General features: G+C 48.6%; 1 protein-coding gene across 1 annotated transcript; it reads left to right on the top strand.

Moving 5' to 3' along the window:
- Positions 1-469: 469 nt before the first annotated feature.
- Positions 470-17,444, top strand: LOC120897109 (homeotic protein empty spiracles-like). The gene is made up of 3 exons (XM_040301727.1): positions 470-2,326; positions 14,935-15,089; positions 16,599-17,444. The coding sequence occupies exons 1-3, from the start codon at positions 1,408-1,410 to the stop codon at positions 16,800-16,802; spliced, it is 1,278 nt and encodes a 425-aa protein (XP_040157661.1). The 5' UTR covers positions 470-1,407; the 3' UTR covers positions 16,803-17,444.
- Positions 17,445-17,777: the final 333 nt, after the last annotated feature.

Here is a 17,777-nt window from a genome sequence, read left to right on the forward strand (position 1 = left end):
CTCTCGCGTACCACCAGCATCCAACGGCTAAATTGATCGCTCATCCCAGCAACGCAATGGAGTACATATCAGCCCTTAGCGAAAGGCAAACACGCGCACACAGGCATACATGCACAGGGCAGCAGCGGCAGCGGCAGTACTATCAACCAACCGGACCAACCAATGGCGGATTTGTGTGGAAGCTTTCCCCCCTTTCCGAGAAATCGGTCCCTGTTTTAGCTCCGCCTTTTTTGCGCTCTCGTGCGCTCTCCGCTCAGCAAGAGGCGACCCGTTGGGGGAGAGTAAGGCTTTATTTTCAATACCACCCTACCGGTAGGGGTGTGTGTGTGTGTGCGTGTTCGCGCAATAATCATGCGCTTTATGTGTGCGAAGCAACACAACAAAAACAGGGCAACGGAACGCGCAAAAAACACTTTGAGCAAGCGATAATGACACTGTTTTATGGTTTGCAGGACGGACGGTGTTGGTTTTGGCAGCCACCCCTGGTTGCCGTAGCAACCGCACGTGAACGGGGGGGTTCAATCGCACGTTCGATTGTTTGCGTGAGCTAACGACCAACGCGCAACAACGGCACAGCCGATATTATTGGGGGCTGCCGGTGTAGGCAAAGGAGCCGCATTTTTATTATGTGTTGAGCGTTCGTGGAATATGGAGCGCCACATTCGTGCGTGCGTGCGTGCGAGTGAAAAAGCGAGTGTGTTGTGAGTGTGTGTGTGTGTGTGAGAGAGGAAAATAGAGAGAGAGAGAGAGCGAGAGCGAGAGCATTAAAATCATCCTTTTACTATGGATTGAAGGATTGAAGATACAGATGCTGATGAGGTTATAATGGTTCGAATTTCGAACGTAACTGCGCTCTCTCACAGTAATGGCAAGTAGTGGCCAGGCGTTTTTGTGGTTTTTGCTGTTCTAGTGCCTGCGCTGGTAGGCGCACTATCGGCAAGGAAAAGCCCTCATTCCCCTCCACCTTCTCCCACAAGCCATAAAGACGCGCGAATGGTCGCGGTTCGTTGCGGGCCCCGTGGCTAGAGCGTGGCCGTGTGGAAATGTAATGTTTAAAGTGAATTCATGGACACTGGAATGTGGCATTGTTCATTTGCATCCAGCTGGGGCACACGGGGAGCGTTTATGAGTGTGTGTCGAGTCCCTGTGGAACGTTTGCATAATGAGTTTCGCGTGTAGTTTGTGAGTTGCGTCGATACAGTGCTCTGTATCGACATAATACAGTGTTTTGGCAGCAGTTTAGTATGGTATAGTGAAACATTTAGGAACACAAAAACATGGCGCGATAGTTGAACATGTAAACTTCAAGTGATAGCAGTAAGTTTGAAAGTGTGCTACAGTTTTTTGACAGCCGCAGACAGTATTGAGAGTGCTCCAAGAAGGCGTTGACACTGCACGGGTACACCTATGGCAGCGGCACTCATAATGGCGCTGCCCACACATAAGCCTCGCATCGGTTTCAGCATCGAGTCGATCGTCGGAAGCCAGAAGCGGCTGTCACAATCGCCTCCACCGCCATCGCACTGTTCGCCGCACAGCGAGTCGTCCGAGCGGCCCCTGAGTCCACCCGGCGATGGCAGTCACTTGCCACCGGAAGCGCATCCCGCGCTGTTCCGAGCGTATCCGGCGGGATGTCATCAGCCTTTACCTCACCAGCGGGCCTATCTGTTGCAGCGGCAGCAGGAGCAGCAGGCCCGTGAGTTGTTTGCACTGAGGGAAAGAATAGCGCAAGGATCGACCGGAACACCACCGCTGGAGTTCCGTGGCGAGCCGGACCGCGCACGGTGCCAGGACTCCCCGTCAAGCCTTCCCGGCGAGGGAACTCCGAATCGGTCCGGCTCGTTGCGAATGATTGATTTGAGCAGCAATTCTAGTCGCAGTTCACCACCACCCGCTACACGGTTGTCTCCCGAGTGTGAAGGGAGCGTTCGGAATGCTCATCCGCGATCACCTCACCACTCTCCAGCGCCCTGCGCTGGGAGTCCGGCCACGAACAAAGGCCCCATCATGGTGCCGGGCATACCGGCCGGCTTGGTACGCCCGTTTCCGATGGCACCGAACGGTGACCCGTTGAAGCCGCTGCCCCCGTTTATGGGCGTAAACAGTGCGGCCGAGCTGGCTGTCCAGGCGGCCCACAACCAGCAGTTTCTGGCCGCCCAGTTCCAGGCGGCGTTGGCCCACGTGCACGGCCAGCACGGTGGGTTCGGCGGTCATCCGGCCCATCTGCACAACCATCCTGCCAACATGCCGCGCGAAAGTTACCCACTGTATCCGTGGCTGCTAAGCCGGCACGGTAGAAATGTGTTTCCACCCCGGTTTCCAGGCAGTAAGTATGAAGTTTGGTGCCTAAAACTATTGATTCTGAACATTAAACGTGGAACTAAATGAATGGTCGCCGTATGTGGTGTGAGATTAAAAATAAATATTATTCTTATTTCGCACCCGATACGATCAGCTTAAAGTCACGCGAAACAACAGAAACGGGGAAAACCTCGTCCGTCAAAATCTCAGTGGGTCGTTTCCGTTTTTGATCGTTGTTGCCAGATAGGGCGTTAAACTCACACCGAAGCGAGGAAAACAGAGCCCAAACGCGGAGGTTTGTTTATTAACAAGGATTAACACGGAGCGGGCGCAGAGTTTATGGCATCAAGTCAGTGTACCCGACTTTAAAGTGTGCTCGATTTTAATTGAGTGATAGATTCGAATGCACTTCCAACCCGTGAGGGGTTTGCAGGGATAGGGACAAACAACAGCGACAACAGCGTGATCGCGTTCCACCGCAGCAGATCGTTAGAGTCCCGGGTAACAACCGCGTAGTTCGGCGTTTAATGTGAGAACCTTCAACAGGGGCCGAGTCAGAGCGGCTAGCGGACTGAAGTTCCCGGGACAGATGTCGCGATTGGTGGAACCCAGGAGAGGGAACCCAGGGACACACATCCGCACAGGACCGAATGCGGCATCTGATGGTCTCATTTTGATTGACACCATGGGCACATTGTTTGTCATACGGCTGTGTGTTGTACAGGCAGTTGACAGTACGAACGATTGCGTGCGCTGCCGGGTTTGCTAGTGCTAGGGCAGACACCAAGGGGAGGCGAAGGTTTTGTAACGAAAGAGAGAAACGGATAAAGTAGCTGCGGGTATAATGATGCGCTATTGTTGAATGCGGCTGATTGAGCATTCAGGGGTATGTTGCTGAGAGTACCTCAATGAATGGTTTTAGAATTTAATTAGCTGAAAAATGAACCATTCTTGCGCGAGTGTTTGAGAGTTGCTCCATTTCTGGAGTCAAAATTGGCATTTAAATAGTTTCAATAGTTCATTTGGCCATTTGTGCCGATCCTTTGTGCCAAGTTGCGTACGGATATTGCTCACTTTCTTAGAGAATTATTGTGTGTCATATAGCCTTATGGGAAATTTAGCTATTTCTATTCACAGCAGTGTGTTTTCAACTTTTCTACACATGATACTGGTATTGATAATGAAGCTTCACAAAGACTCTTTCCAGAATGTATAAGCAACAGTTGAAAATCTTAAGCAACACCAATACTCCTTTGTAATAAGACTCGAATTGCGCAACCGGAAGTGCTCAGGGCTCTGATTAGTCATGCCCGAACCGAAAAGGCAACAATTTTGTTCCACTTTTTCCTTCGCCAGACATCCGGACGCCCGGGCGAAAAGCGCAAGGTTCTTTCTTTCTTTTTTGTATCGTTTCAATTTGACGCCATTTAGCCTCGTCTCGTTGCGAGAGGGCTCAAGTGGCGAGGACACCGAAAACAAACCCTGATCGCTGATGGTGGTCGCCACGGGCCAGTTTTTTGGCGGTGGCCGTGTAGTTTGGCGGTCCATATCAAAGAAAGCCGTTCCGGTAGCACCGAAAGAAAGCCGAAAGAAAGGGAGGAAAAACCGGACTGATGAAACGTTTAATATTGCAGGGATCATCTGCAAGGGGGCTGGTGGGCAGAATTGCGCCACACGCGAAGAAGGTTTGCGGAGAAGTTTGAATAACTAATTGGTATAACAAGGAAGTATTTTCAAGTGACAGTGAAAAAAACCAAACGCAAGAACACTGATACATATTTAGACCCATCGGAACATCTGCAGACGGACCACCGTGTGATAGCGGCCAAAGAAAGTGTACGAAGTGTACGTGCGTGTGTACGAAATGAAGAAGAAAAAAGGGACATGTTGCTTTTCTTCACTTTAAACAAATGCTGACACGGTCGACGCAGGCGTAAGTAGAGCAGCGAGGCCGTTGGCTCACACGCAACATTGCCTGCAATGGGACATAATTTACTGTTTCAGGGGGAACAATGTCAACCGTCGGTGGCGTCGGCTGTCGACGCAGTCCCAAACAAGCTAACGCACCGGTGAAGGCGATGGTGAAAGATGAAGATGGTTCGGGCAACAGATAGTGAAGGGTCGCACTCTAGGTTGTTTGGTTTTGGCCGAGGGATGCAGATTTTGAGGCCGCTCAAAAGTTCAATAATTGAGCGTGTAACAAGTCACCGAGCCGGGGCAGACGGTTTGTACTCATTTCGTCCCATTTAAAATTCCATAAATCTTGCCAGCCGGAACATTGCGAACAGAACAGGGGGCGTTGATGACAGAGCCGGGAGTCACATTACCCATTGGAGGGTCGCACCAAATGAAGTGGCTAGCAGAACAGTGGAGTGAATATAGGATGGGAATCAGACTGTCTAAGCTGACTGACACATTGGGATATAATCTTTAGGTTCATTTTTTTCTGTTGTTTTGGAAAATCATAATGCTACTGTGTAAAAGTGATTGATTTTTTGTGTGCGCATTGAATCACTTTCACACTGATAAAATCAACTCGACATAATCGCAAACACTGCTGCAACGTTGGTCGCTAGCGATGAACCTGACCTGTTCGATGGTTTGTTTGTTGTGCGCTGCTTGGTGTCGATATGGTGATGACATTGGTTAAATACAATATTGGCGCATTTCGGTGTCCCATTTTTTTGTTTCGTATGCCAAAGTGTCGGCGAACGGTGGCAGGGTTCGCAAAAATAATAAATCAATATTTATGGCTCAACGGAATCGAGCAGGCGAGTCTGGGTAGGAATGCCAATAGAAGTGTGCAGTAGGATAGTTTGCATGTTCTGCTTTGTAGTGCCTTGAAGTTGTAGGGTTAGGCAGTTTTAGTGAGTACGTTAATGATTGAAGTAATTTGAGTGCTAAAGAAGGTGGGTTTGTACTCTCTGGAACAGTTCTTTTTATGTTTAGAATATATAAACTGGTATTCCTAATAATTTTGGAGATTCTTAAGTAAATTCTTCCTCCTCATTTAAAGGAGGACGCTCCTCAATTGACTTTTGACATTAAGTTGTGGTAATTACCTCCACAAATTGTTCCTCCAAAAATCTCAACAACTTTACATAAAACCGGACCGGAACCTTGACTTCTCGTCAGCTTAAAAAGTCATTTCCTTAGCCGCATTAGTCGGGCACCAGCGCACCAGTGCGAGCGAAGGTGTTATCGACACGTCTCTACCATCGCCAAGCCTATTATTGTGCACAAAACCAGTGTCCACCGAGCCGGGATTCCTGGGATGAGGGGAAGCATGGAAAGCTAACGAATTAGCAAACCGCTCAGCCTTTCGCCCGGGCTAAACGCTCCCTGTTCCGCCCCGAAAGAGTGTTGTAAGGCGAAAGCGCGCGGTGCGTATGAGAATTCCAATTAGTCGACCATCAACTCCCGGGCGGTGAGACGCTGGCGGTAAAGTTAAGATCACCGTCCCAACTTTTGCATGTTTTGATGTCGTCTGCCACCATCGACACACAGGCACACACACACACACGGTCAGTCTCGGCACAGTCCAATGAAGCAATGGACGCGTACCAAGAGGGCTAAAAGACGATGTCGTCTTCGCCGACCATGTAGGAGGTGTTCGGTGTGCGTGCGTGCGTGTGTGTGTGCGACATGCATAATTGACAGTAGCTATTAACGCGCGACGAAATGCTGCTGTCCTGGCTGGCGTGTCTTAAGGTGGCGCACAGGGTTGGCGAGCCAGGACCGGAGCGGAGCGCGCACGAGCGTGTGTAAAGGCCAGCGTAAACGAAGCAATTTGCCTTCCGGGCGAGGGTTCAGAAGAAAAAATGATGCATTTTTCGCCAGATTTAACAAGGTAGGGTGTGGCAGGGAGTCGGCAATAGTAGTAGTAGTAGTTTCAGTAGAAGCTTGGCCCCGAAACCTTCAACAAGCTAATTACTCATCGAAAAGTGAGAAATATAAATTTTCTGTTCTGTGGCCACACTCCTCGGGGAAGCATCGTTCTTGCGGGCGGTGGAAAGCAAAGGCAAACAGCGCAGAGAAGGCCTACTGGCCTGCCCGAGAGCATAGAGAGCATAAAGGCAAACAAAAAAAAAAAAAAAACAATAAAAGAAACACAGCCACACAAACGAGCGGCAATGAACGAGCAAACGGACAATAATTAATTAGTTTACATCGGTACGGTGAGGCACGCCAGGGACGACGACACGACGACAAACGGGAACTGAGGGAGCGTAGGGGGGACGGGCAGCCCGCGAAAAGGTGTTTTCATATATCAGTGCGTATATAAATAAAGATAATCTACACGCCACACGTTCCGTTGTGGACAACTGCACCGCGAACTGGCTGCGAGCATCTTTGGACCATCGCTTTCGACTATTTACGTCGCTCCGTCGTTCGTTGTTGTTTTTCTTTACCTGTTCAGTTTACCACCTCGTTAGGCTTCGGGATGAGTCCAGAAGATCGGACAGGCTGTTGGAAGGTGCATGTTCCCTTTCATCTCTCTTTGTCGCTCTCTCCTCACATGAGAAAGAGCAAAAAAAGGTGAACGTTCCCTCCCCTTACTTAAGCGGGGGCGTTTAAAATCCATAACACATTTATCGCGCGCTCACCCTGCTCATAATAAAAATGATTAGTGAGATCTTATTTTGCTGAGGACTTTGAAGCCATCCGGAGAAGGCCTATGCATTGCGTGCCGAGGCTGAGGTGTTGTAGCCGAGGTTGCTGAGCATGAAGGCAGGGAGGGCCTGGAGTCGGTTGACGTTGGCAGCTGGAGCTGGACCCAAGGAGTTTCATCCCAAAAAAAGACAGCAGAAAAGAGTGCCGAGTGAACACGCAATGCTTATGTTCACCTTTCTTCCCTACCCCCTTCCGTCGTCCGTATAATGCACCGGACTTGTTGCCGGTCCGGTTGCTCGCTTGTCGGAGATTTGTTTTGTGATGCGTTCGTGTTTTGCGTGCATCTTCCAGCGCGCGTTGAAAGATGACTTCTCCTCCTCCCTGCCGGACGGTTTGGCGTGTGAAGACACCCCGAACACGTGTCATTTGAGGAAACGAGGTTCGATCCGTGAACGCCCGCGAGTGTGGACTGCAAGGTGATCGTCTAGCGGATCCTGGGTAAATAAAACAAATTTATGGAGCGCGATTAATGTGGGTAAAGTTTTATTATTTACCTTTTAATCCACCTCCAACTCTGCCAGCTGGTAACATTTATGGACATTAGAGGGATAGAGATGCTGTGCAAGTGTGTGCGGTTTCCTAGGATCAATCGAAGTACGGGCAGATGAGGAACAGTTTGTGTGTTTTTTTTTTATGTCGGCAGTACATTAACAGTCGAGCCTTTCTAATCGTTAGCTTGTTTGTTTACTTCTTCGAGGCTTTTTTTCGCTCCCTCTCATGTGTTACTTCATCGTTCCATACCTTAATACGATATCCGTATCGTTTGATTGGTAATTTATGACGTCTGATTGCATCGATCGATGCTCTCTGCAGACCATTTCAGCAATCAGTCGTTCCAACGTCCCGACCTTTTTCGGTACGATCGTAATTGATCCGCATCTGACTGGCTGACCGGCCGGTATCTTGATATCGTAATTAGGAAATCAGGTCGAACCAGTTCAGTACGATACGTATCATTGAGCTAACACTGATCTCGGATCGCGGATAAGAACAATAAACATTAATAAAGTGCCTCGTTGGATGCACTTGCGTCGCTAATTAGGGATTGCACGAACGATCTCGAGCGAGCAACTGCTGCAGCACTGCTTGTTAGCTCCTTTTTTTGCTTGAGCGTTTCTGTGTGTCTTTGCGCATGCTGTAAGGCACACAGCATGATGATTGCACAACTTTGCACTGACGGGGACGGTGCGCCGGACCGAAATCCGCAAGACACAACCAACACACACCGGCTGCCAACGGGTGCCCGGTAATGACGCGTTCCCTTCCGCGCGGCTAATCAAATCAATTTGCAACCCAAACGAGCCACGAGCGTCGTTTGTGCGGCCAAAGCCGCGCGCGTTTGTTTGCTTTAGATGCAGTGTGAAAAACGCAAATCTCCCGAAATGGGGTTGGACAAGTAGCGCAAATGTGCTGCTGCTGCTGCTCTAAGCCGCCAACAATCCAAGCAGTCCTCCGATGTGCGGAGTGTCTCGAGGGGCCCGTTTCAAACCGGCGAAAGGGAAAACGGTCCCTCATTGGAACACGGCCGGCCGTGCCGTGATCGTGACGCACTCGAATGGGGTCAACGATTGTGTGCATATTATTATTAAATCAATTTTCTGCGAAATTCTACCGGCAGCAAATGGTCGCCCGCGTGGTCCTGGAGTGGTGCAACTGGTGATGGTGTTGAGCAAAGCCAGCAACCACACGCGCAATTGCAAACGGCGGGGGTACAGGGAACAGTGAGACAACAAATTCATTAGTATCATAATTAAGCCGGAGCTGGTCAGCCACGGCCAGTCGGTGGGCATGATTGCGCGAGCCTGGGCAGGGGCGATTTTCGCGAGCAATTGATCGTGATCTGGTCGTGATCGGAGACGAGATTCCATCGTGGTGCTGCGGCCAGCATGGCGCGACGTGGTTGCTGCTGCGTCTGCTCAAGCGAACTCATGTGGGCACAATTATTTCCTCTTATCTTCATTGCTCTTAATTGCTACCAAATTAGAGATAATTTAATTAAACGCAGGCCGTTTTGCGATATCGTGCGGATTGCAACTGCTGCGTGCGGCGATTACTTGAGCGTTCGATTACGTGCAAGTTGGGGCTAAGCGTAGGAAGCGTTTTGTTATGTTCCACTAGGACTCAATGAAGGCTGATAGAATATTAAGAAAATTTAAATGAAATTGTAGGGGTTTTTCTTCACTCAACGTTATGAAATGCTTTCTGCCTTGCTTGAGAATAATATTTCTATTGAAAGGATGTTCTAAGACATCATGAATCGATCTCTACATCCCATAGAATGATATATAATTCAACTTAATTGTTACATTTTCAATCATCAAAGCATGATTGGAAAACTGCAATCCCCGCTGACCCCGCGCTCTGCGCACATGTATATTGCACTATTTACACTAACCCATTCGCGGGTTGATAAGATAATAAAAAATACAACAAACCCTGTTACAAATCTATTAACCCACCGCAAGAGGCAAGCAGCACGCGGGTTAAACGAAGTGAGCAGGCAAGCGAAACAAAGGCCCGCGGAACAGTGGAATGAAAATGGAAATTATCATGTTTGCACTTACCGCGTACCCGTGCACCGCGGTTGCACTGGCTGCATACCGGGCCGGCAAGGTTGGCAGTTAATTTAAGCGTTGCGTTATTTGAGGCTCCACTCTTTTCGGTCCCGGCACCAAGGAACCGGGGAGGGAAGATGAAAGAGAAAACACACGACACGTAAAGGCAAAGCACGTCGTTCGCGTCCTGCGTCCAGTGTCCTGTGTGTGTGTGTGTACGTGCATGTAATGTGCATCACGATTAGTGCACATTATGCACCGAAATCAATCAAATTAAGCATCGTTAAGCGAGCTCCGGTACCCACCATGGGCACCTGAACGTCGCTGTGTGTGTGTGTGCGGGATCGATCGATGCCCTTGCTCGCCCTCCTTGCCTTACCACGGGGCCTTTACCAAGCAGAACACGCACCGCACTCATTAAAATCGGGCCCTTGCGCGAAGAGCGCTCGCTCGCAAACCCCATCCGTACCCGCTTCAAGGGCTGTAAAGGGAGAGAGAGACGGGTGGTGCGGGTGGAGGACCGGTAACGGACCGGCCGAAGTAACGCACGTCAGCGCGCCGTGGAAAGGAAACACCATTATCAAAATGATGGACAATCGAAGTAAAATGATCGCCTTCGGGTCGGCACGGATGTTGATGGGCCGGTACCTCACATGCTATAATTACACCGCCATTAATGCGATGCGATCGAGTCGCCATTTCGCTCTGTCGTGCTGCTCTCTTTCTCTCTCTCTCTCTCGGTCCGTTTCTCCTTCATCCTCTGCCACCCCTTTGGCGGTCAATTTGAAGCCTTTGCAGTGAAACGACAAAAAGGGTTGCTTGTTAAAACGGTGGGCAAATGGAGTGCGAAAGGGGGGAGGGGGGGGGACAGGGAAGCATACCGACCCGGGCCAGGTTATTTGCACTAGCTGGAATTGCAGTTGTTGTTGGTAATTTCTTTAGCACTCTTCCTGCACACACCCAGCGACCAGACTCACATTCCATTTTCGCGCGCTGCTTTGTGCTTGTTCAATTTGTGCGAATATTTGCGAATTAATTCCTTCACCGTGGTGGCAAGGTCTCGCCCTCTGGTACACTGCAGTGTTTTCTGCAAAAAAAAGGGAGTTTCTGTTTTCGCAGCTTTTAACCGCGGCGCTGCGAAACAGGCGCGGTGAGCGGCAGATTTTCGTCGTTCCCTTATTTCGTGCGGTGGTAGAAGGAAATAATTGGAATCAATTGCTGAACACTTTACACCGACCTCGGGTGAGAGAGAGAGAGAGAGAGAGAGAGAGAGAAAAACAGAGAGAGGGAGAGCTGCAAATGATGGGAATAATCAACCGCAATGTCCTGTTGTTGCGTCCGGTGTCATGCACTTGCAAACACACTCACTCAGTCATTTGCGATCGATTATTATGCACCCAGGGTTTTGCAGACGCTGGCTATGTGTGATGTGACGATCAGCTAATGCGATATTAATCACTGAGAGGTTCGCTTTGTTTCGGGCGGACGTGCGGACGGGCCAGCATCTCACCCGACGGCTGCGGTGTGTCGGTCGAGCGCGCCAAGCAGACAATGTTGCGACCTCGCCAATGGCTCATTAGAGCGTTGCGGCAGCGGGGACAGCTGTCAGGATGACATTTACGTGCGCACCATCCATCAACATCTGGCACCCTAGGAATGGCCGTTGCAGATTTTAGGAACCGGCCGTCCGGCAGACGGTTCCGGGCAGCAGAAATTAGCATCAATTGAACGGTTAACCTCGATCTGTCACAGAGCCGTCGGCGATCGATCGAGCTGTGTCCTGTTTTTGTACTTCGCCAAAACGAAAACACAAAAAAAGTATTTCCAGTGCACTATGGAGTGGCGCACGGTTTGCAATACGGGGTCATGGATTAAGTGAAGAGGCCCTCGAACGAACAAACAACGGCCAAAACGCCTTCCATTTGGCCTTTTAGTGTTCAATTATAAAGCCATTAATCAAAAGCTAGTGAAGTTCTGTCAGGTTCGAATTTGTTTGCGCTTCGCCCGGGGGATCGGGAAGGGTGCCCCAAAACTTCCTGCAATCCTGCAAATAGCTTCCAGTGGGGCAGGATTTGTTTTGCTGCAGTTTTTGTGCCTGGTTTTTTTGTTGTGTGTGGAATGATTCAAACATTTGTTTGGAAACGGGCTGCAGCGATGGAACGTACAACCCGATTTGGCATTTCAATTGGAATGTTTCGTAGGACCCTCCTGTGCGAACAGGCGGTGACAGGCTGCATGGTTTGAGCCACGGGCAATTGAAGCACTCTTGAAGTGCTAGAATTTTGGGTTGGAGGTAGTGTTTTGCGTGCTCGATTTGTGTATATTTATGTCGGAATTATGGATTTTTGCTAATGCGCCTGCTGGCATAGTTTGATTTGGGCGTTTTCGGGGGGTCGCAAGCTATCCTGACACACAATGTTTTTGCAGAAGACGACTTTGAGACCCACGTTGTTTTCAATAAGACGAACTTTTTGTTAGAGAATTTTCACTTTGTTTGAGACAACAGATGCTCCAGAATGTTGATAGTTTCCAACTTTAGGTCCAAATATCGAGGAAGTGTGACAACTGTACTCTTCACACTGGCAACCAGTAGATCTCACAGTTTGATAAAAATAAAATCACCCCTCTTCGGAAACCTCACAACTCCAAAACCCACAATTACGCATCGCGCAAGCCGATAGCATCTTGCGATTGAATGACTTCATTAAATAACATACTTAATCCGATGCCATGCAAATTGTGTGTTTGCATCGCCCGGGCTCAACATCTGCAAACACCGATCGTCTCGCACTTTCCCATCACGAAACGTGCGCAATCGGTATGGGACGACGGTTTTGCTTGCGCTTATCGTTCGTTTGATCGTTCCCCGCTCGGAGTCCTGCTCGGAGTGATCGATCGGTGGGAAACCGGTTGCCTTGGGTTGCCGTGGCAGCAGTGCCACTTGCCATTGATTAGGTGCGTAATCAGCCACCGGTTGCGGGTTTGCTTACATTAACCCGACAGCGTAACACAAACACACACACACGGACACACTCAGACGCTCAGATCGATTTTTCCTTAACGCTTGCGTTTAGTGCCAATTAGTAGATTAACTATTTATTAAAACTCATTAGGCATGACAAGCAAAGTGACAAGTTTATAAAATATTGCACATAAAACGCAGCATGTGATTGCCATGTGTATGTATGTGTGCGTGCGTGTGTGTGTGTGCAAGGAGGTATGGGTACGGTGTGTAATGATACCACTACACCCAGAGCGATCACAATCATCCTTGACTGGTGGCTGTGGCGTCAGCGTGCCGGCTCCCGATGATGGCCCGATGGTCGCTCGGTAATGTGCCGCACGTATGGAGTCGCTCCGGGTGACACATCGGACGATTGGCTGCCGTTTTCTGCCCGGCCCGGCGAGATGCAACGTGCAACAGCCATATAATGGCGGGCAAGGAGGGAAACTGCACCCGGGCCCGAGCCCGCGTCGGTCTGCTGCGATCATTAACGGTTTTGCGATAAATTAGTCCCCTCGCACTTCTCTCCTTCCCTTTCGCCCGCGCTGTGATAGGAAACCGATTAAGAAACTGTTTATTAAAGACCAATTCTTTTCTCGTTTTCATCATCTCACTGTACCGCCCCACCATTGGGGACCGTGGGCAGAGCTCCGAAGCGCAAACCGGACGAACGAGCGGCGGTGCGCGCATGATGGCCCGCGATGGTCAGCTCACGGCGCTGCACGTGGTGGAGCCTTGGTTGCATGGGCTGCATTGGGGAGCGACGTGGTAGCCTCGTTTAAAGATACCTTTTTTTTACCGTGCTGCATCTCATTCGTCTCCCCCTTTCAGTCTCCCCCCCTCCCTTCCCCTTATCGATGCAAATGTATGCATCATAATGATGTGTAATTATTTAATTATATTGTATTTTATAGAGAACAACCGATGGGGTAGCTTTGGTTGCGCACTCGGCCGCGGACCGGTGGCAGCATTGTTGAGCGGCTTTTGTGCACAGGGAGCGAAGGGAGCGGAAGGTAGCGGCGTGACGAGGGACAGGAAAACCCAAATACCAAACATCGAGCGAAACCGCAGATGCAAATCGAGCCTGTTGGGCTGTTGATTGCCTTCCGATTGATGCTGATGTAGGTGGGGCTTGGATTTAGATTGGTTGTGTACGCTCTAGTGATTGAAGGGTAGCATTGAAAGCATTTCAATATCTGCTTTAAGCGCAAAAAGAGAAATAGCGTTTCCAATAAGCACTTTCTCCGGAGTTTGGAAGCTTTAAAAACACATATGCCTATCAACTATTTAGCCATCCATTTAGCCGCACGATTGGCACGCATTCAATTGGTTTTGTCAGAAATTAGATCATCAAACAAATCAACTAGACACGTTTTGGGGGCATTTGTAGGCAGGTTCGGTTCGAATGCAGTTTTTTTTTGTTTCGTTTTCCTTTATTTTCTTCAAACCTCGTGCTAGCCTCAAAATTACGGCGTACACTTTCTGGGATTGCTTTCTTCGCTGCTCGCCGGAATCACCTTTAGGCGAGCACGAACCGCTTTTTCCGCTACTCGAAATCAAATCTTGCACGCAACTCGCCACCACAGCAGAACCCCAAACGGAATAGCCTAAGCAGCCGATACACACACACACACATACAAACAAACACATACACACCAGCTCGTCCACACAGTTCTCGTCCTGACGTCCATCAAATCGGCTTGTTAGTAAATTATCACATCGCAGCCAAAGTAAACTCCTCATAAACATTAGGACATAATGGAGGCAAGCGTAGAAAATCGTGAAAACGTTATTATCGTGGCACGCAGTTTTTTCCACCCCTTTCTTTTCTTCTGTTTGTGCCCCAATCTACCCTGCCCTCACGCTCACGTGACGCAGCCAGAACGAGGGATAAACGGGGGTTGAAAGAGAAGCGTTTCGAATTTCGATGCTCAGCTCGCATTCCCCGGGACAGCTGACAGTGCCCTCCGGGCGTCGTCGCTTGGTTCGTTCGGTCCGGTCCGGTCGGTGGGAATTATCAGGCAAATTACCTTCCTGTCAGTTTTCGTCCCGTTCGTGGCCGTGGTTTGCGCCCGGTTGGCGACGCAGTGCCTTGCTGGTGTATTTGGAGTTCTGGTTGAAGGTTCTGGTCAGCAAGGGTAAGTCTTCTAACGAGAATGGCCTCCAAGGTACCATTGGAATGCCATCATCGCAGAATGCCCTCGATGGAAGATGGAGCCTCTTTTGGTGGGGTTTGGGACTCTTAGGAAGCTGATTGAAAGTTGCCTTTTTTGGAGCAGAGAGAACGAAAGATTACCTTAAGAGGTAGAATTGAAACTATGAGTAATGCGTCCATGTAACTACCGAGTCTGAAGATGTCTAATGTCCAGCTCTGCTCTGTTTCTTCCCTTTCCTCGGCAGGCTATTTGCTACCATTTCGCAAACCCAAGCGAGTCCGGACGGCCTTCTCGCCATCGCAGCTACTGAAGCTGGAGCATGCCTTCGAGAACAACCACTACGTGGTTGGAGCGGAACGGAAATCGTTGGCGCAGTCATTAAGCCTCACAGAAACCCAGGTAAGCTCAGCGGGATGATTCAAAAGATTGCAAAAAAAGAGTTATTTTTAATATACTTTTTTATTGAAGAAAGTAAGAATATAGTGACGAAGAAATGATTATTTTGATTTTAAATATAGAGTTGCCTTCCAAAATAGGGTAAAAGTAGATGTCTGCAAATATTAACCCAGAAATGGGTTCTTCTCACTTACAGCCTAACAGAACAGGAGTAACTTAATACAGAACATCTTTCCGTTACGTCTATTGTCATTTATTACGTTTTTATCCCTAGCTGCAAAATGAACTGCCACAGTTGTCACTGCCACAAAACAGATTACCCCCTAGCCGAAACTTGGAACGTGCACCGCTTTGCGAAACAACCGTGCTAAAGGGCAGAGCTAGGAAGCCCGTTGCGCGACCTCGCTCCCTGCAGCCAAGCAGCCGAGGATGATGATGGCAATTTTCCCTCCATTTTATTGGATTGGTTCAAAATTTGATCACGTCCCGGTGACGACTTCCTTCCCTGTTCGCCCTCGTTTTTCCCCTGTTTTTGTGTCTCCCTTTTTTCCCATCCCTGCTGCACGCAGAGATAAAATAAATTGTTAGCACTTTGTTGAACAAATATTCGCAATCTGCCAGCCATGGGGTATCACGCTTAGGGGCAAAAGTGTGCCAGTAAATAAGGACGATTTGCTGCCGGGGTCGGCGGAAAGGCGAATCGTTACTTTATCTTTCACTCGCTCTGCCGCTCTCACTCTCCTTCTCTGGTACTAGTTCGCTTTCTCACTCCTTCCCTAGAGAATTACCGAGCCACTTGCGGGAGGAAAATATGAAAAACCGCGTCAAACTCCCCCATAATAAACGGCGGTGGTGGTGAATGGCATGGAACGGTTGGCGGTGCCGAAAAGGGATGCTGAAATAACATTGAGTTTGGCAAGTTGTTGTCGGTTCCACTTTCCTCTGCCCATTTATCGTTTGTGGTTGGTTGATTATGAACCGTCCCGTCCTTCCGGCACGGTATATCCTGCGCTGGGAGGGTTGCCATAATTGGAGTAGTAATAAAATGGAGGATAAGGTAGTTAGCAGTTAATGAAATGCGTATCAATTCCCCTAGTTGCGTAGGATCGGTGTTTTGTTGCGAAGGGTGAAAGCGATAATTTCTAGCAGGGAGAGGAGAAGCTAAGGATTCGGGCAATGGTTTGGATGAGGAGAGAGTTGCTAAAACAGAGTTTTAGTTTACTTTTTGAGCGCTGGTGGTATATTTACCCAACGTAGTCCTAAAACAGCAATAATATGTAAAACATAAGAATGCAATATCAATTCTTATATTGTGAGATAAATGCTTTCAACGCGTCCTATTCCTCCCTCCAAATCGCTACTGATAATCGTTTACGGACACGTGGCACACATACAAATTTAATGATCCATGCAGGAAATGAAGTGATTTATCGAGGTTAAGCATCCATTTCTTGGGTAGTCGCTCACGTTCTGATCAGGAGCTCTGGTTTACTCTTCCTTTTTTCTTTGTAGGTCAAAGTATGGTTCCAGAACAGACGCACCAAACACAAAAGGATGCAGCAGGAAGAGGACGCCAAATCGAACGGAGGCAGCGGTGAGGGTGGCCGAGATGGGCGCCACAGCCCGGGCTATGAGGAGGACGATGAAGACGAGCTTATCGATATGGAAATGGACGATGAGTGTGGCAGTGATGAGGACGAGCAGGAGCACGGATGATGGAGTGGAGTATAGTGAAGCAAATATTACTGCGTGTTGACAATTAATAGAGCCCGTTCAGCCGAAGATAACTGCTGCTGATAACTGTGTGCGAGTGAGTGCTCTTGGTGAGCACGCTTGTACGTCAGGATAATCAACTAATCCGATTGTCGAAATGACTGGTGGTCACAGTTGTAATGAAAGTTCCTCCCTGTTGTATTTCGTTGGTAGCTAAGCTTAATGGATTTAATTGAATTGACTCGTATGCAGAAGACAAAGGACCTGTAGCGCGTGTCCTACTCAAGGAGTAAATGTAAACCGATTTCATTTGGAACAGTAAATGGAAGTCTAACAATAAGTTTGTGTGTAATTTAGCTGTCATCTGCAACATGTTCGTTGAATCACACAACAAGTATGTGCCAAACGATAGGATTTTTGTAAAGTTAACTAACGAATCGTGTAGCGATTTAAGATGAGGTAGATAGATAACAAAGTAACGTAAATAAAATATTATTTATTACCATGATCTGTTTCGTTGCTCTGCAAGTTGGTTTGTTGTACTACACTGTGTTCTCATAATTAAACAAAAGTTCGTCCATTTCAAACAAATACTCTGTACAAACTGTAACATAAATAAAACACATTCCTGATAGTGAATTGGAAGGATATAAGTTTTAGCATGAAATGGCTTCAAATATCACAAAAGGGCATTGTGTGAGTGTATTTATTCTTACCCGTTTGCAATGAACTGAACCACAAGCTTCGCCCAAACTATCATACAAACTGCAGACTCCAGCGAGGGTCCAGGTTCGCAGTTACAAACAACAACTGAAGGTGGCGTTTAATGGCAAAGAAACATGAAAAGAAGTGTAGATAGATGTATGGCTCAAACACCTATAATTAGCCCTGCACCGGACGACGCTTTTCAAAGTCAAAACACTCGAATTAGTGCAGAATATGCTCAACACTCGGTGTTTTTGGGGCAGGATAGTCTTG

The sequence above is a fragment of the Anopheles arabiensis genome, chromosome 2, assembly GCF_016920715.1.
Source record: "Anopheles arabiensis isolate DONGOLA chromosome 2, AaraD3, whole genome shotgun sequence".
NCBI lineage: Eukaryota > Metazoa > Arthropoda > Insecta > Diptera > Culicidae > Anopheles > Anopheles arabiensis.